The 19,783-nt window shown below is 41.1% G+C and overlaps 2 protein-coding genes across 10 annotated transcripts in view; both read left to right on the forward strand.

The window, feature by feature from the left end:
- Positions 1-6,252, forward strand: part of ppfibp2b (PPFIA binding protein 2b) — a 78,006-nt gene extending 71,754 nt beyond the window's left edge. For 5 of the 9 annotated variants that reach the window (XM_084059727.1, XM_084059728.1, XM_084059730.1 and 2 more), the window contains 6 exons: positions 594-705; positions 1,310-1,398; positions 1,665-1,787; positions 2,332-2,457; positions 3,018-3,206; positions 4,450-6,251. In XM_084059727.1, coding sequence (XP_083915853.1) covers positions 594-705; positions 1,310-1,398; positions 1,665-1,787; positions 2,332-2,457; positions 3,018-3,206; positions 4,450-4,683 — 873 coding nt within the window. In that variant the 3' untranslated portion in view covers positions 4,684-6,251. Of the gene's footprint in view, positions 1-593; positions 706-1,309; positions 1,399-1,664; positions 1,788-2,331; positions 2,458-3,017; positions 3,207-4,449 lie in introns of all 9 variants that reach the window. The other 4 variants (XM_084059726.1, XM_084059731.1, XM_084059729.1 and 1 more) reach the window with 3 other exon arrangements.
- A 2,285-nt stretch (positions 6,253-8,537) lies between these two features.
- rep15 (RAB15 effector protein) lies at positions 8,538-10,672 on the forward strand. Its single transcript, XM_084059916.1, has 3 exons — positions 8,538-8,786; positions 9,369-9,782; positions 10,036-10,672. The coding sequence occupies exons 2-3, from the start codon at positions 9,420-9,422 to the stop codon at positions 10,582-10,584; spliced, it is 912 nt and encodes a 303-aa protein (XP_083916042.1). The 5' UTR covers positions 8,538-8,786; positions 9,369-9,419; the 3' UTR covers positions 10,585-10,672.
- The last annotated feature ends 9,111 nt before the right edge of the window (positions 10,673-19,783 follow it).

Genomic DNA, 19,783 nt, shown 5'->3' on the forward strand with positions numbered 1-19,783 from the left:
CTTTTGGTTCTACCTGTCTGTCTTTGTTCCTGTCTGCCTCTATAATCAGTAACACCCGTCTCTCCTCTTTAGTTTCACCTTCAGCTGTGTCCTATTCCTTGTCTTGCCTTCTCCTCTTAATGATGATTTGATTTACGTGATTGATTATGATGGCTGTGCTGTGCTTGCTTTTGTTCTCTCCTTTTCACTTTGTTATACCGTGAGCTCTGTGTAGTATTTCTCAGTCTATGACGATCAGAATTTACTCCATTGTCACATCACAAAGTGGGTGAAATTCGTTTTTGGGCAAGCTCCATCGTTTTGATTGTTTTCAGGAAGAGAACAAGAAAAGAAGTGGGGGACGGGGAGAGCAAAGAGAAAAATAAACCAAACAGTCAAGAGAAACATGTTAAAGATAGGCAAAATGTAGAGATATCTACATACATACAGTACACATAGCATAATCCAGCTGGACAAGGGGACAAGGGCATTACAGCAGTGTTCCAAAGTTGTCTCTGAAACTGCGAGGCAAACGACAAATGTCACATCTGTGAAATGCAAAATGACAAATGTGAAATGATGATGTTAGCATTATCTCTGTCTCTCCACATCAGGAAATGGGAGTGAAGAACCCCCTCCACAGGAAGAAGCTGCAGCTAGCCATCAAGTCATTTAGCACCAAGCAGGCTGAGAAGTCCTCAGAGCTGGACCATGTCTGGGTCACACGTATGTGCGCACACACACACACACACACACACACACAGACACACACACACACACACACACACACACACACACACACACACACACACACACACACACACACACACACACACACACACACACACACACACACACACACACACACACACACCTAGGGGCATGGAAATAGGGATGGCGGCGAGCTGGTTGTAGAGGCTTTGGTGTCTCCATGGACAGTACTTTGTTTTGTTATTTATTATCAGTCTATGTATATGGAGTGCAAGCATATCGTACTGCCGACAGGCCCTACTGGATTGGAATGAACTGTCAAACTGTTTGTTTATCAATTATTGGACAGTTACAGTAACTGACCACTGGTATTTGTCAAACGGCTACAATATGGCCTGAAATATGCATTATATTTATTGTGTCTGTGGAGGGGATTCTTTACTGTTTTTACTTGTCATATGTGTTGTACTGTCCCCTGCTGATACTTTTTACTTTCGTTGTGTGTACTTGTTATACACAATGCCAATAAAATGAACTGAATTGAACATGGGCTATGAACTTCTCTATGAAGTAAGTAAATAAAGTAAATTAAAGCTTATAAAATCTCATGTGTTCCAAGGCTGGCTAGATGACATTGGACTACCTCAGTATAAAGACCAGTTCAATGAGGGGCGGGTGGATGGACAGATGATGCAGTACCTGACTGTGGTAAGTGGCTTCATGTGGTACAACTGCTGCTGGGGCCAATGTAGCTGTTCAGCTCTTTGGTCTCTAATGTGCTTATGTTTCAACACAGTCACAGAGTAATATTGAAGCACATATTGACACATACAGTATTTAGTGATACAAAAAATTGGATTCCTTCAAAGTGAACCCAAATCTTTATACAATGTAAATAACCTGCAGTGACATGTGCCCCTCTTCTCTTTCTCTCTCTCTCTCTCTCTCTCGCTCTCTCTCTCTCTCTCTCTCAGAATGACTTATTATTCCTTAAAGTGACCAGCCAGCTGCACCACCTCAGCATCAAGTGTGCCATTCATGTTCTACGTGTCAACAATTTCAGCTCAAACTGCCTCAAACGCAGACCCAGCACTGAGGTCAGGGATGGGTGTGTTTGTGGGTGTGGATGTTAATAGATGTGGATGTACTGTAGTTTGGACCTTCCATCTAGCTTGAACTGTACTGTACATGTGTGTATGATCATGTTTACGGATTAGGGCAGGGATTATTATCGTAATATACTATAGGAGGCAAATTCTATACCCAAAACAAAATATTTGAACCACTTTCAACCTGGCGTACCTACTTTGGGTCATTATAAGCAAAAACTTTGTTTGTTTCCCAAAACTTTTCTAAAATAGTGAAAATATCAGCTCTTCAAGCTCACAATGCGACACATTGTGAGCTTGTAGATTGGCTAATTCCACTTTTTTTGTGTGAAATTGAAGTACGAAATAGTGCTTGAGTGGTTACTAACCTTTTTATTTGGCATTAAATTAAAATAAACGTTTACAGAGTGATAAGAGGCTATTTTTGCACGGATATATACAGGTGTGCCTTGAGATTTTTATATTCCCTTTGGTGTGCTTTGGCAACAATAAATAACATAGTAATATGTGTTTGTGTGGCTGTGTGTTACAGAACCAGACCACTCCCAGTGAGGTGGTCCAGTGGTCAAATCACCGTGTGATGGAGTGGTTAAGATCTGTGGACCTGGCAGAGTATGCTCCTAACCTGAGGGGCAGTGGTGTGCATGGAGGGCTGATAGTAAGTACACACCAACAACTCTCTCTCTCTTTTCTTTCTCCCAATCTGTGCATTTTGCCATCTGACTCAAGCATACTTTGGACATATTTACAAAGCCTTCTGCAAATCAGTGTCAGGGCCCCAAAATTCAGTATCACCTCATGTTTTTAATAAGACTGATTATGATGAAAATGGAGACGGCTGGGGCGCCCCGGTGACTCACCGACCAAGAGCGCAGGAATACGACCACATAAAAAAGGCTATAGTCCTTTCTGTAGCTGGCCCGGGTTCGAATCCGACCTGAGGCTCTCTCTCTCTACTGCATGTCATCCCCCTTCTCTCTCCCACCCTTCCTTTCTCTCTGTTCACTGTCGTGGGAGTATAAAGTATTGAAAATGGAAATAATCAAGTAAAGTACAGTACTTGAGTAATTGTACTGAGTTACTGAGTTTCCACCACTGCCTCTGGTGCAGCGCTGTAGTAAATATAGACCATTGTCTCGTAGCACCTATAAAAGCACAGCAAACCCTTGTTAAAATGGTCCCTGGTTTACACAGATACTTTCATGTCTGTCCCTGTAGATTCTGGAGCCACGGTTCAACTCGGACACGCTGGCCATGCTCCTGAACATTCCTCCGCAGAAGACCCTGCTGAGACGCCACCTGGCCACCAACTTTGGCAGTCTGGTGGGACCCCAGGCCCAGCAGGAGAAGAGGGAATACACAGAGGCAGCCGGTTACACTCCACTCAACATTACTGCTAAAGTCAGGGTAAGCTGTTAGATAAATAAATAAAAACAACTGATTCATGCACGAAGCACTAAAATCTGGACATGCAGCCAAAGGCAGATACATGCAAATGCAGCATTTATGGTCATGCTAGAAGAAAGGGAAATTCATATGGCAACATGATACACAGTACCACGTGTCATAAGAAGACCATGCACACACACATACTCTCGACATTTTTCTCACTTCCTCCATCCCTGAATGAATGCACCTTAATCCTTGGTGAAACCTTGGTGTGTCAGCTCAGTAAGCCCTGAGCCTTGCATATCTGCCTATAAGCTCCTGAATGAGACGAAACCGGACTGACGCTGCTCCTCCTCACAGCTGTAAGACTCAGCAAGCATCCACACACTACAGCCTTTAGCCTCAAGTCCCTCTGTATGCTGTCATCTGTTCATGAGAAAAATTAATCCACGTTGAAACATGACTCACATGCCGTGCAAGCGATGACCACTGGCAAATATGTATACTATGCTTACTGTGTGTTCTTGTAACGATACTGTGTATGTACAGTTTCAAGAACGGATAATTACCACAAAAATATATTATTGTAAGCGTGTGTCGTTTGTGTTTAGTGTTTAGTTACTGTTAAAATCATACCGTGTAACTTTTTCAATTAAACAATTAACACATTCCCTGGCAAGAACGTAGATCTACGTCCTTTCAGATCCAACAGTTGACCGCCATTGACGTAGATCTTTGTCCATTCAAAAAATTATAATGATAATCTAACGCAATTTAGGAATGATCCCTCAACGCTGATAGAAGGAATGGACGGATGTGACGTCATCCCAAAAAACGTAATTTCCGTCCATTCCTATATTAGGATTAGTAGAAATACACTTCTAGCTCGTTTTTTTTTTTTTTGTGTGAAAACAAGCCATTTTCAAGGGCCGATAGCAACCAAATGGCCGAATGCGGTAAAACAGTTTTTGTTCCAGTGGATAGACGAGACCCTCCCCCACCCACCAGACACTTTTTGTTTACATCCGAATGCACGTCGTGGCTTCAGCGGCTCTCCAAAGATCGTCATGGTAAAAAACCTGGTAACCAGTGGATGAAGCGGATGCATAGTACCTGGCAGTGAATGTGTTAATCCCCCAAAACAATTGTAGCAGCAAGAACAGGAAGGGCCTTCATAGCATTCCTTTTTTTTTACGCTGGTAGAAGTGATCGGATTAATCATTCATCCTTTTATTGTTTTCCATATTTCATCTGACTGCAGCCAAAGAAGTTGGGCTTCTCTAACTTAACCCACCTCAGGAGGAGGCGTTCGGACGACTCACCGGATTACATCTGTCCCATGGAGGCGTCCTCGTCCCCGCCTCAGTCGTCATCGGGTCAGTCCGTGGTGAACGGCTCACAGACGCGGCCCTACGCAGGCTTTAGGGGCCTGAGCCCCATCCTCGACCGGGAGCCCGACCGCGACAGGGACCAGGTGGGGCTTGACGACATGTGATCCGTCTCCATGGCAGTGCCATGACGACAGCCATGAACAACATGGCAAAAACAATGACAACACCATGGAATCTGCGCTGTCACGCTTCCACTCACCTATCCCCCATTCAATCCGGGGATGCATCTCTGTCATTTTACATTTCTTTGGATATTAAAAAATCACACCCTGTGTGAAGTGAGTGGTGCCTTGCTTAGCTTGGCTAACATGTTCAATCAGCCAAGCTAACATGTCCAATGTTAGCTTGGCTGATGGCACTGATGTCACTTTGAAACATGTAAACAATGTTTCAAAGTGACACACCTATTTATAGGGCTCTATTTCGTCATGCGTCTCGCTAGCCAATCAAAGCACACCCTTTCAACATATTGTCACGTGTCACGTGATGCTTGACCAATGTTAGCTTGGTGGACACACGGACATACAGACATACATACATACATACATACGGACACACAGACACAGCCACGTATAGGAGTGGTTGCCTTCGGCACCACTCAAAAATAGCAGATATACAAGCTCATAGCGCTGCACCGAGTGCCGTGCTGTGAGCTTGTAGATCTGCTATTTTTGAAAAATCTTTGAATATATATATTTTAAAGCGAACATTTGTAACTCAAATCTTTGCTTCTAGGGGGTCCCTGGGACAAAATATACTATAAATGTTCGCTTAAAAAATATATGTTTCAAGATTTGCACAAAAAATGTAAAAAATAGCAGATCTACAAGCTTGTAGCGCGGCACTCGGTGCTATTTTTGAATAGCCCAAAGAAATACGTTCCCGGATTGAACGGGTTATCACTTTTATACTATTGCGCTTCCTTTGCTTGCAGCCCATAATCCCCAGGCCCTCTCAAACTCATGCACCCCCATTCCTTATTATCTAAGATATATGAAAGGTCTGTTGATAAGCTACCCTGGCTATTTCAGAGAAATAGCCTCCCTGCCATGAAGTGATTAATGGTGTTGACTAACTTGCCTCAAGTACTTGAAAATGTTGGGAGAAAGATATTTATTTCACCTCTGGTGAAATATCTCTCCGACCCACCGTCATGTCCTCCACCCTTCAGCTGTGCCATGATCTAACTCCAAATGACAGACCAGAGGAGAACTGGACTGCAACTGTACACATATCAGTTCATTGTGACATCACCTCCTGTATTACATATGTGGATTACACTACAGTACAGTCAGTGTCAACATTTATACACCTCTGGTACATTATGTTTTGTGTGTATGTGTGTGTAGGATAATCATTTTTAAACTTTTAAGTGTCCTAAATGGTTTAAATGAGGAAACCATTTGTCAGATGATTGATGAGAACTTGTGCAATATTTGCACAATATTATAGAGGGATTATATTTAATATTAATGCCGTTAATCAGCTGAGCAGATACTGAAATTGTGTTTTAGTACATTTGGCAATTTTGTACTATTTTCATATTTGACTGTTATAGTATTTTTATAGTAAAAATACTGCTTCAGGAAAAGAAGCTCCTTTGTGGTCATGTAAATGTAAACAGATTTATCCAAATGGTTTAATAAAAAATAAATAAACATAAGCGTGTAATGTTGTTTCTTTCCTTCTAAATCATAAATACACAGTATTATTGAACTCTAAGTTAACACTGATCAAAACCATGATTAAACACAGCATGTGTGTATTGTATTCAGCTGTCATCTTAAGATGTGATGTTTTATTTTGCTACAGGATAAGTTGGCCATAGGGTTTGTTTCAAGTCCAGCTGAATGAACTTGTCTACTTTAATATCGGCCCTTAGTTGTATTTTGGTCTGCCTTTTTCCCCTCTTAAAATAATTGTGGATAAACCCAGCAACAAGGCCATCAGCATGCTACCATAACCTTCATCAACCACTAACCTGTTAACTTCATCGTCATCTAATGCATTATTGTTGTGCATTATTGTTGTGTTTTATTGTATTTTAATGTTCGAAATAAACATTCATTCATTCATCTCAACATCATTGTGGCAGTTAATCAAAGCAGTTGGCCTGTCCTCCCTCCAGCTGATCCATTAGCACCAAGATGGCTGTCTATCTGAGATGGCTGATACCAAACGTTATGGTAACACTGTGGGAGCAAACATGAAAAGATAATTTATGCTGTAGCTTGACAAAATTAACTCGCAAGCAAAAAAGAAAACATATATTAGTCATATGATATGCTAGCAAGAATATGTATCCAGTTTAGCAACAACATGCACCTGCTTGAAGCATTGACTATATTTTCTTTATTTGAACAATGTTTATTTAAACAACGCTCCTCATTCAGGTGCAGTACTAATCCTTCCCAATTGTTTTGCATAATTAGATAAATGCAGATTCCACTTATTGTTATTGAGCCATCAATCTTAAAAACTTTCATCTGAGCACTTTATCTGCCATAATGTCATTTGATTACTTGTACATATTCTTGTCACCAGTAAATGTAGTGACTTCATGATTTAATGTGTTTGTTACAGATGGAGATAACAGAGGGTACCAATTTAAAGATAGAAGCACTGTCTGAAGGCATCAACAAGCTCACAGTGAGTGCATAATACACCTAGAATATCAGATCTAGCAAGATCACAGTTGTACATGATCTCAACTTAAATAGTAAAATAGTGCACATTCATTCATAATGCAGTCATTAGGTATAGATGTAGCCATAGGCTACTTATTTAGGCATCCTCTTAATTGAGAGAATCACCCTTAATTCTAGTTGAAGTAATCTTAGCAACAGCACCTACATTACAGCCTTTACATAATAAACGTGTAAATCCTCCTCTTTGACATACCCCAAAGTAGTGGTTCTCAACAAATGTCCAAAATGATTGCTTGTTGGAGAACAAACCTTATGCTGTATAAGAGTGTGGAATAAATACATATTTAATATGTGATATATTTTTGTTAAACAAAAAAAACTCAAATTATATTGTAATGCATTTTAAGTAAATACAAATGTAAGTCTAGCATCTCTGCAATTACTGGTCCTCATTCTTGGTGTGCTGTTTCCATGTAATAAAACAAGATGCTTTTTATCCTTGGGATCAAGCTGGCGAGCTGCTGTTATGAAGTGATCTAACTGCCAATAAATAATGACAGAATAATGTATTGCTCTGTGAGGTTGCCCTTGGCATTAATTGGCATAACAACCCCTATCCGACCAAAACTGATCTCAGCTCTGTGGCAAAGGACAACTTCACCATATGTCTGCAAGCTCTCTAACCCCTGGCCTACTCCCATGATGCTTTGCTTCCAGTACCTCCTCGACAGAGATGAGATGCAGAAGGAGATGAGGCGGGCTCAGACGGCACTGGTCTGATGGGACTGTTTTGCCTCAGTAAAGCCTGTCAATCAACCCCAGAGACTAATAGCAACCTGCCTCATACCTGTACCTCAAGGCTACAATCTTACACTACAGTGTGAAGCCTCTTCCAGACACTTTTGTTAGCCACTTATACCTCATATTACTATAGAGATACTGTAGTGAGAAATCCCCTTAGAAATTGCATTGGTGTAGGACAAAGCACATACTGTAATGCTGACTGTTATTATGATCATAATAAATGATCACATCGTCTTTTCTACAACAATTAACACAAGGCATATTTTGAATGCTTTGTCATTTCCCTATGCAATAATCCAGTAATGTTGATGTTTTCCACTACTTGCATATATACAGTGTTACTATTATTTGAGACAAAATATGGGATAAATGTGATCTTTAATCTCCATAAATAAACGGTTGTAGTGCCTCACCCACACTACATGTCCTTATTTGTGGCTGCTTTGAGAAGGTACAGTTTTGTGGTTTGTTTGCCCATTACACCCTTCAGGCTCTTCCGTGTCTAGATGCTGCTACTCCCAACTAACTGGTAAGATTAGTCCTTTTTCTTTTGTTGACTTACTCAACTTTTTGCTACTTACACCCCACCAATGCTAAGACTAGTGATTAGGAACTCGACCCCAGATCCTCCTCATGATCACAGTAGGTCAGACATTTGAGGCTGCTGTTGTGCTGTTACTTCGGTGGACTAACCACTAAGCTTCACATCACTACAGGAGAGGAGAGCAGGCAGTTCTACATCAAGACCCATTCTGGTGAGTAATGTTATTAACTTCAAATTCATCTCAGCACTTCATAAATGCTGTAGTTCATGTTAACTTGTTGTTCTAAACACTGTCTGAATCAAACGGTCATATAATTTACCTCCACTTAGAATTTGTCCACAACAGAAAGTTAATAGGAGTGTGAACTGCTTGGTGATTTGGGTTTAAATTCACGATTCAAGTAAAATCATGATCATTACAATGGCAGGTGTTTTCATTCAGCTCTTGAAAATGCAAAACTGAAGGGGTATTTCACTTTGAAATTCTGGGGCATTTTAACGTCTACTCCGGCTTTACAGGGATCCCAGACAGTTTTTAAGTTGCTTGATTCAATATTTAGAATTTTTATATTCCTTTTATCAGACACGCCCCCCTCCTATATTAACACATTGAACTTTAAATTCCATTTCAAACGGTGTTAGACTTATTGAACACACACGTCCCTGGTTCTGGTGACTGATCTGTCCTTCTAAAGGGAAATACCCCTTTAAAATAAATTCTGATGATATTGCATTATTATTGTGTTCAATTTGACAGTTTAGAAATAAATATTTTTATTTATATTTTTTCCAGTGTATTAGGGAGACCACCATCTGACCTGTTGTACCCTATTGTCCCTACATCATGGGCCTGTTCAAGAGCAAGCCCTCTGCTCCACGCTTCCAGCCCCCCAAGTTTTTATCCTCTTTCAACGCTTCCATACGCAGCTCTTCTAGTTTCTCCAGGCTCTTCAACAACTCCACCTCCACCCCCTCTCCTGCCCCTGCCCCTGCCCCAGCCCCATCCCCATCCCCAGCCCCACTTGCTCACGACCCATCACAACCGAGCATCTTCTCCACGTTGTGGCGGCCAAATCCATCCAAACCCAATGAACTCGTCCCTCTGTTCAGTGACTGCATCTCCACTGCATCTTCCAGAACCCAGGAGTACTTGGGCTTCAAGGACCCAGAGGACAAGTTCCACCCCGGCCCTGAGGTGCTCGATCAGGTAGAGAACACAGCCCTGTTTGGTATTAAGAGTATTTAAGGCCTTTCCAAACGTTTTACACTTTACTGCACTCACAGAGACGACAGAATAATGTCTTTACTGCCCTCACAATTATATTATTAATTATTTTTTTAAATACTCACTGTGTATTAACAAATACAAAACATAAATGTCTGGTTTGCCAAAATGTGTTCACCTGATGTTGAGAAGAAATCCTGATGTTCATAGTTGTATTGTTTTCTAATTTCCGTAGATCTTTCTCATGACCTACATCTCTCAGAGTGTCAAACTCAACTTGACGGAGATCTTCAACTGTACAGCCATGACTCCTCAGCAACGTATCCTCCTGGGGGTTGACTGGGTATGGGCCGTCCTGGAGAAAAATAGCAAGAACCCCCGGATCCAGATAGCTGTCCAGGTACTGCACCTCCCGGACAACAGAGAGGGCGCTGATGAGGACTGTCCCCCAGAGATGTGCACAGAAAGCATGCATATGGCACAGCTGGTGTCTAGCCACAGAACCATGTGTGAGAGGATGGTCGATTTCTGTGCATCCATTGGCAGCGACTGCTATGCTCTCTTCTTGTTCTTTGGCAAGAAAAATGATGGGGCGAATATCTATGGTGTCCTCAGCAACAACTTCCATGCTGCAATTGGGAAATGCGACAAAATTGACCGGGGATTGATTGAGAACTTTTTTAAAGGGTCACGGTATCTCTACACTCCCACAGGCATGCTGCAGTCTATCCTCACCAAGAAGGAAGGAGAGCCTCTCACGTTGCTGATTAAGTTCAGTGCCTAAACGTGTGACATTTTATTGCCGGTAGTGTAATTGTTGAAGGACCACTTCACCCATTTTCAACCTATCTTCATATCATTGGTCCTCACTAATGCTCTGGACTAGTCTATAAGCCGTAATGGAAATTGGACTATGGTACAATTTTTTCCTACTTGGTCTGTGTATCACAGGATAGCTGTGGACAGTTCAGAAACCCGCCTACCAGTGTTATCTTCTTTTGTATAAATCTGTGCCACTGTGCCTTTCTTTGTAAACTGTTAAAGTATTCAATCAAACATCATCGACGGGGAATCCAAGCTAATAGGAATTATCTGCCTAACGATGATGTCACTGGTAGACGGGTTTCTGAACTGTCCACAGCCCTCCTAAGAGACAAAGTGAGTTTTTTTTGTTTTACCATTTTATCATGAGCAGTAGTGAGGACCAATTATATGAAGATAGAGATTGAAAATGGGTGAAGTCGTCCTTTAAGAGAAAATGCTAAATAAATAACCATATGGCACTTCTCTATCTACTGAAAAAAACATCTTCCTTCTTGGGAGACGCTTATCTAATATACGCAGTATATGTCAAGAACCCCATGTAACTGTACTGTACATAACGCTTGGGACAGTAACTGCATATCCATTGATACTGGTAGTTGGAAGATGTAGTGATGAGAGTGAAAGAGATCATGATTGCCACTCGCAAAACAAAACAAAAACGAAGAATTTAACAGTTAATAAACATAATCAGTTCGCTAAAATAAAAGTTAATGTGTGAAGTGAGAATTTTTAAATGCTGAATTTCAAGTCTCCAGTGATTGTGGGCCATCTCCAGTGTGATTAGAAATTCAGATGACGTAGTGACTTTTGTGAAATTCATCTCTCTACTTTGCTTTGCTGATATACCCCACAGAAACAAATAATGGTGGTGAAAAGGTGAAGGTATTTTATTTTATTTTTGGCAGCTACCCAATGACTTCAATATTAACTATACTATAAGATTTTGAACAACGTCCCACAAGTCTTTCCATGTCAAATGTTTGTTCATTCAGGGAGTGTAATAGAGTATGTGATTGTACATGCAGACTTCAGGTAATCCCCACTGGCCTTATACAGTTTACTCTGGGCGGATGTTGACAAGTTCAATTGGTCTGGTCTACATGAAAGGCACAGGCACAGTAGTCCCACATCCCTACCCACCTGATTGGTCCTCATTGTCCAGGCAGAATACATCAAGGTGTTGCTCAAATAATTACATCTTTACACACATTTCCCCCCTCCATCCCTTATTGAATAAGTAAATATGTGCCAACTGGTTAAAGTGTTTACTTTAATACTTATCACAAGTGCACACAGTAGATACCTTACCTTGACCTACTTTTTTTTTCAGATTGTATAAATGAAACTATTTATTTGCTTTATATGTTTTTAAAAATCAGGATACTGGAGCAAGAGTCTGGTTATTACGGGGCCAGGCTTCCAGCATGGACCCGTTTTGTTATTGGCATTATTCCGTTTCTTCTTCTGCCGTTTTTGCCAGTTCTGGCTGAACCGTGCATACGCTTTTTATGAAACTCGGCCATATGATAGATGGTCATGAAAAACGATCAAAAAATACATCTCACAATCTTTCGTCAAAAGGTGGCGCTATAGCACTCAATTGAAAAATGCCAACTTTGAACAGGTACAACTCATGGCCTGTTTGACCTACAGCCATGAAACTTCAATACACATACTGTATGCGTCTCCTCATGCCTAACAACTTTCACTGTTTGACTTTTGACCTCTGACCTTTAGATCTCCCACCATTTCGAATTATATGAAAAGCAGTAAAAAGCAGTTAAAACCTATCTCCTCCTGGGATTTTTGAGCAATCTGCATGAAACGTTTTACACATGAACTTTGGACCTATGCCGACAAACGTTTGCAGCGGATTTTCCATAAGTGAAAAAATGAAGCTTTAATGAGCCAATGAATATTGCAGTTTTATGACAATTATTCATCTGCCCCTAACACATACATGCAGACTTACCATTCTTTGAAACTTTGCAGAAATGTAAAGGGCCATTCCAAATATCACTGAAACCAATCTTACTCCAATTGGTCAAACGGGGGCGCTATAGCAATTTTTTGAAAATGCAAACTTTAAACAGGCAAAAGTCATGCCTCGTTTGGCCGACAGCCATTAGACCTGCTTACACATGTGCCTTGACTAATGAGGAACACATCTATCACGTTGACCAGTAAGCACCGCCCTTAGATTGTCCGCAATCTTGAGCAGTTTGAAAAACACTTAAACCCAGGATTTTTCAGCTATTTGCGTGAAACTGTATGATCAGTGTGATCTCTTTTTTCAGAAGATTGTCTGTTGGTCAGATAGCTTCCCGCTTAAGTGTATGTCTCACAACCTTAAGGTCACAGGTTCAAGCCTCACTTGGTGTAGACTTCATCTGAGTTGCATTTAACACAACATGACTATCAATGAATACATCTGCAATTGTTAAATATAACATGAAATACTTAATTGAGTGTTTTTTACATACTTGTGAAAATAGCTGATCTACAATCTCACAACTTTTCAGATAGCAATGAGAGTATGTTTTTTCAATGTATAACATACTTCATTGTGAAAATAGCCGATGTACAATCTGACAACTTTTAATGGTTTGTGAGCTTGTAGATCGGCTACTTTCACTAGTTTTGGTTCTGAGGAGATGTACAATTTCTTCATTGGTAAATGGTTTGTGAACGAGTGATCTTAGTGTTAGTGAAACAGGGGCTTGGGTCATGACAGAAGGCAAGAGTTTGTGATCCTCAACAGACTATATCAGCCTGGACAAAGCTATAGCACTATAGGTAGTGTTGCAGCTACCTAAGAGTGCCTCATGACCGCAAGGTTGCCGGTTCAAGCCTCACTTGATGCAGACTCATTTAAGTTGAATTGCAAAAAACATGACTCAATCTATTCCGTTTCCATGGCTCTCTCTCTCTCTCTTCAATCTATTCCGTTTCCATGTCTTTCTCTTCAATCTATTCCGTGTCCATGTCTCTCTCTGTCTCTTCAATCTATTCCGTTTCCATATCTCTCTCTCTGTCTCTTCAATCTATTCCGTTTCTATCTATCTATCTATCTATCTATCTATCTATCTATCTATCTATCTATCTATCTATCTATCTATCTATCTATCTATCTCTCTCTCTCTCTCTCTAGCTGAGTGGTTAGCGAGCCAGAGGCTCTGGTTGCCCCAGGTACGATTCCAGGCCAGCGGGTAGCAAATGTGTCGATGAAATGAAATTTGTCCCTGAGCAAGACTCTTAACTCCTAATTGCTCACAGGCCCTCACTGGAAACAAGACCGCAAGGACTTTCATGAACTGACCTGTTAAAGGAATTATCATTTCTCTTTCTCTCTCCTGGCCCCGTATTATCGCTGCTTGCAGCTATATTAATCCTTGCTTTGCATTGAAAATGCATCCAAGCTCGGAAGTGGTTGAGCTCAGGTGATCAGACATCAGAAACATTAGAAAATCAGTACAAAGCATATTGCGTGTGGGCCACACACGCGCGCGAAGCGCGCGCAATTTTTTTACATTTAATTAATTATAGACACGCGCATGCGGTGCGTGTGGGAGGCAGGGAATAATCATAGTATACCCTCCAAAAAAATCTAGAACACACCACTGTCTGCGCCTAACACACACATGCAGACTCACATTTGTTTGAAACTTTGCAGTAAAATTGCAAATATCACTGAAACCAATCTTACTCCAATTGGCCTAAGGGGGGCGCTATAGCAATTTTTTGAAAATGCAAACTTTAAACAGGCATAAGTCATGCCTCGTTTGGCCGAAAGTCGTGAAACTTGCTTACACTTGTGCCTTGATTCATGAGGAACACATGTATCACTTTGACCAGTAAGCTCCGCCCTTAGATAGTAAAGCAACGCATTTGTCTGTGGTAGATAGGTACAGGCCATAGGCGTACGCTCATTGGGGCCAACGAGGCCATGGCCCGGTCTGTGTGAACCCTAGCTCTGGTTCAGAGCATTAGTGAGTTCCCTCTAACGCTCTGGAAGACCCCTCGCTCTGGCCATGTACAAGGAATTCCACTGCCCTGCCAGCGCTCAAGAGTAGTGAAAATAAACAAAACCATTTCGCTACTCACCGAAGCAAAGGCTGTTTTGTGTTGTTGAATGTCTATTGTCCAACCCCGCACGCCTAAACGCACCCCACCTAGCACCTACTCTGTAAAATACACTTTTTGGGCAGAAAATAAAATATGTCAGCGAGACGGACATTATTTGTATTTACTCCACAGTGCCCTCTACAGATCTGGGGGATTTGAACTTACCTTTAACCAATATGTAGAGGGCACTGTGGAGTAAATACAAATAATGTCCGTCTCGCTGACATATTGTATTTTCTGCACAAAAAGTGTATTTTACAGAGTAGGTGGGGTGCAAGATCCGCCAGGGGGAAAAAACAAAAAATCAACATAACAACATTAGCAGCCCCTCACCCTTTAAGTCACCTTTGTTTTCAAATGGGGCTCATTTGCATTCGGCCGAATTGTTAATGAGTGGCCATTAGAAAACCCCGTTTCGCCGTCAAACCGGTTCGCAGAGAGGAGCACCTCTCCATTCAGAAATGTAGTAGAAGAAGAACCGTCGTCCTGAGACACCCTGCCCCGCGTCTAAACCGGCGGCCTCGGTCTGCGAAAAAAATGGGGCAGTGTGTTTTGGGACGAGCGTTCCGTTTTCCAGCCGGAATTGCTCGGTAATTCTCAATAGACTTATCGGTCCAGACGTTGTGGGGGGGTTAAGATTCTGGCCCGGTCAACGTAGTTAGAATTCACCATACGCCAGTGGTACAGGCTGCCCTCTAGTGGCACAAAACTAAAACTAAAACATTAGTGCTACTCTATAAATCTATAAATATAGATTGAGGCGTTGTGAGCTTGAAGATCGGCTGTTTTGAAAATGTTTTCTTATATTATTTGACAATTTGGCCAATTAAAGCTAGGGTAAGTGATATTTTTGAGTATTTTTTGTTTTGTTTTGTTAAAAAGGTTAAAGTACGATAGTAATTATTGCTACAGAGCGTTTGTTTGGTCACAGGGGTCTCTTCAGCTCAAACAGAATATAGTACATTTTCAGGTAGGTGACACAATTTAAGCCAATCAGGAGAGAGCACTGGAAATGTATTTTCTGTTTAATAAAGAGCTGGAGAGACATGGGAGACTCCTTTTACTGAACAAACACTCTATAGCAATGAGTACTATCAGAATATAGAGCTATTTTACACGTATTTTAACAAAAGCAAATCACTTACCCTACCTTTAATATTAGACCATTTTTTATAGTTTGTTGATTATTTGTGATGCAGTGATAGTGTTTTTCCTTTCTCTCTTACTTTTTTGGGGTTATTAAAAAGGTATTTAAAGTCCTTAAATTGTCACTTCACTGACATCTGGTAAATTTTAGTAAAAATACTAAAATTGCTAAAATACAGAAAATGAATGGTCATTAAGTTCATAAGGTATAATTTCTAATTTCATGATATAAATAAATATTTTGGGTCATAATTGATTTCATGTAAGGTTAAAAATGTAAAACATGATGTGATTAAACTTTCTGGGGTGGAACAAAAGTTTGCTGTCTGTCAGTAACACTACACCAGACTAGCCCTGAAATACTGTCATACCATGACAGTCATGGAGCCCAGAGTTCCTGATTTTTGATTTTCTTTTACATTGCCAACTCTCACATGTACATAAACGTTCAGGTTTCAAACATAAAGTGCTTACCCAAGTGCCACGGATGTTACAAGGCGATCCGTACCACGATAAGTACCCGTGTCTCCCGTATTGTTCAATAAAAAGCATTTTAATGCCATTGCCGGCCATTTTCTTTCTTTTTTTAAAGTAATATATTAGTGTAATACACCTATCAACCATTAGTGTCGCATAGTTGAAAGCAACGGACGAAATTTGGAGAAAATGGCGGGCGATCGGATTAAAATACTTTTTATTGAACAATACGGGAGATACAGTAAGTTTATCGTGGTACGGATCACCTTGTAACATCCGTGGCACTTGGTTAAGTACTTTATATTTGAAATATGAACGTTTATGTAGATGTGAGAGTTTGCAATGTAACATCTCACTTAATTTAATGTAAATTGAAAAACAAAACCATAGCTACACATCGGACCATTATTGATTGACGCATGATTGCCATTGCTGACAGGTGGTGCAAACAAACCTGGTCGGCTATGCTCTGTTATGTGATATCGCGCTGCTAAAGTTATTTAAGACGTCTGAAACAGTGAAACCAAGGACAAACGGTCAAAAAGACATTTTAAGGACTTTAACAAACCAAAGAACGAAGAACCTCTTTTCCACAACAAGCGGCCAATGAGGTATTCTGTTTTGATCTCACTTTGATTTGCCGCTGTGTTTGATCATCATATTTCTCCATGTCATTGTATTTTTTATTTATGTATGCTTTGGTCTATGTACTGTGCAAGTTGTTGATTGTGTGCTTATTTTTTTTACTCCACTACATTTATTTGAAAACTTTAGTTACTAGTTACTTTGTAGATTTTGATTATTATTACAAAACATACATTAACCACTTCAGCTCTGTATACATTTTGGCCATTTGAGCCCATCTACAAACTCACAATGCATTGTGAGCTTGTAGATCTGCTAAATTCAAACGATTTCTATGCATTTGAAAACTTTAAATGGGACATTCTGCATGAGTACATTTACTTTTGGTATTTTAAGTACATGTCTCTCTCTCTCTCTCCAGCTTCCATGTCTGTCTCTCTCTCTCTCTCTCTCTCTCTCTCTCTCTCTCTTTTGTTCTTTTGTACTTTTACTAAAGTAAATGTTATAAAGTCCCAAAGACACTGCCAGGCGCGCTCCCAAAGCGCGTGCATGAGCGCACTCCGCAGGCACAGAACGGGAGCGCGGACGCACCTGTCAATCACTAGTGACTCTGTTTCACTGTGCCTGCAGAGGAGTTTGTCTCCCCCGCGACGGACTCTTTCTAGTATTATTATATACTCCTTTCTAATACTATATCCTTAACCTGTGTGCGTCATTGAACAACCGTGAGTTGTGCTTTATGTTTGATATTATGTTTCACCATTATTATGGCTGGCATATTCTGTTTTAGTGTAACTTTGTGCCACTGTTTGTGCCATTTAATCTCTGTGGACTGACGCTATTTTGGTTGATTGTTAGGTTAATTCCTGTCATTATAGTTTACCTACATTTACCTATAATCTGCCTACATGCATCATTTATGTGTATTTATGTGTTTGGACACAGAGGGAGTTTGTAATGTCCTTACTTTAGCTCCATGCACGGATGCTCTGCTCACTTAATCACTTGTTGCTAACACCTGGCTGCAATAGGCCTCGTTAAGGGTCCCCTTTGATGTTGCTGCTGTGTATGTGATTACCCCGTTTAGCTTATTGACCCATTGCCTGTGTTTTGTTTCATCATGTTTGTGACTGATGCCATGTTTAGTGCAGTATGCAGAACTGACTGTATGTACTCCTGATTTATTTCAGACCACACACACCCAATACCTGTACCTGTGCTATCTGTATCATTGAAAACCTGTATCATTGAATCACTGAAAACGTTACCTAGTATTACTTTAAGTAAAAAAATGTGAGTAGTTTTCCGACCCAGGCCCGGTTACAGCCAGTAGTACTAGGGTGGGCAGGCAGAAATGTTAGGTGGGCGACTCCTTCGGTGCGCAGCCGGATTCCCCCCCCCCCCCCCCCCCCCCCCCCCCGAAATGCATAGAACATCTATCTATCTATCATATCAGGTGTTACCTTTTGTCTGACCTCTACTCTGAAACCTGCCTGGCTTGGTTGAACCTGCCAGGGGTATGACCCCTGCCGGTATAGACCCCAGGGTCATGGAGGCACACAAGCCTCCCCACCACAGCAAGGTAGCAACACAGGGGTATCTATCTATCTATCTATCTATCTATCTATCTATCTATCTATCTATCTATCTATCTATCTATCTATCTATCTATCTATCTATCTATCTATCTATCTATCTATCTATCTATCTATCTATCTACATCTCACCCTGTCTGTCTGTCTGTCTCTCGGTTACATGGCGGCTTTCCGACATGTCGCCTTTCCGACGCTAACGAACCCTATACCTAACCCTCACCCTAACCCTAACCGCACGCGGAAGCCACTAGTCGGAGTGGCGAGATGTCGGCATGGAAGACTGTTACCTGTCTCACCATATCATGTCTGTGTCTGCCTCGCCATATCATGTCTGTGTCTGCTTCGCCATATCATGTCTGTGTCTGCTTCGCCATATCATGTCATGGCTCTGTCGAGGATGTTAAGCAGGGATCTTTTGAGAGACAGAGAGGGGGTGACTGATGGTGGGGTTATCAGAATCTGTATTTTCTAAATTTTGGGGGGTCAAACCCCCCAAACCCCCCGAAATGCATAGAAAACTATGCATTATACCCGTAACAATACAAACACATTGGTCTTACGCCTGCATTAGGCTACTACATCACACTTACTGTAACATGGTTGTAACAAGTTCTATTCAGACCATAATCACAAGGAAATTCAATGCAATGCTTCAGCCATACGTCAGATATGTATTGTCTACGTATGTATGTTTTGCAGTTTGATATTGGCAGTTGTTTGCAAAATGTGAAAAAGTAAATAATTAAAGTATGCTTTGGAAAAGGGTATGAAATAAGTAGGCTATACATGATGATTTGAACCTCCAAAATGTACCCTTCACCTTATTGTTTATGCCATAATGACATCCACAGGCTTTATAGCAATTGTTCAAATGAGGCCTTAAATGTGAAATGTTCAACAAGCATGTTCAAATCGGATACAGGATAGGTGGGCACTAGGGACATCTGGGCACCTTGATGTACAATTGTCTATTTTGTACAAAATGTTGAAAAAATACATGATGTGAACATGCACGGTACATCATTAATAGACTTGATGTTATCCTTCACGGTACACGCACGCACGCACGCACACACGCACACAGAGGGAGTGCAGCCTACCTGCTGCAGCAGCCGCAGGGGGAGGAGGAGAGGACACAGCTCATTCTTTCAGAATACCCACATAGTTTTGGGGCCATGAAGCACGTTGGCTGTTATGCTTTTGTAGCTCAGTCCGTGTCTAACTAACAGT

This window comes from Gymnoscopelus microlampas (assembly GCF_963454915.1).
Source record: "Gymnoscopelus microlampas genome assembly, chromosome: 6".
Lineage (NCBI taxonomy): Eukaryota > Metazoa > Chordata > Actinopteri > Myctophiformes > Myctophidae > Gymnoscopelus > Gymnoscopelus microlampas.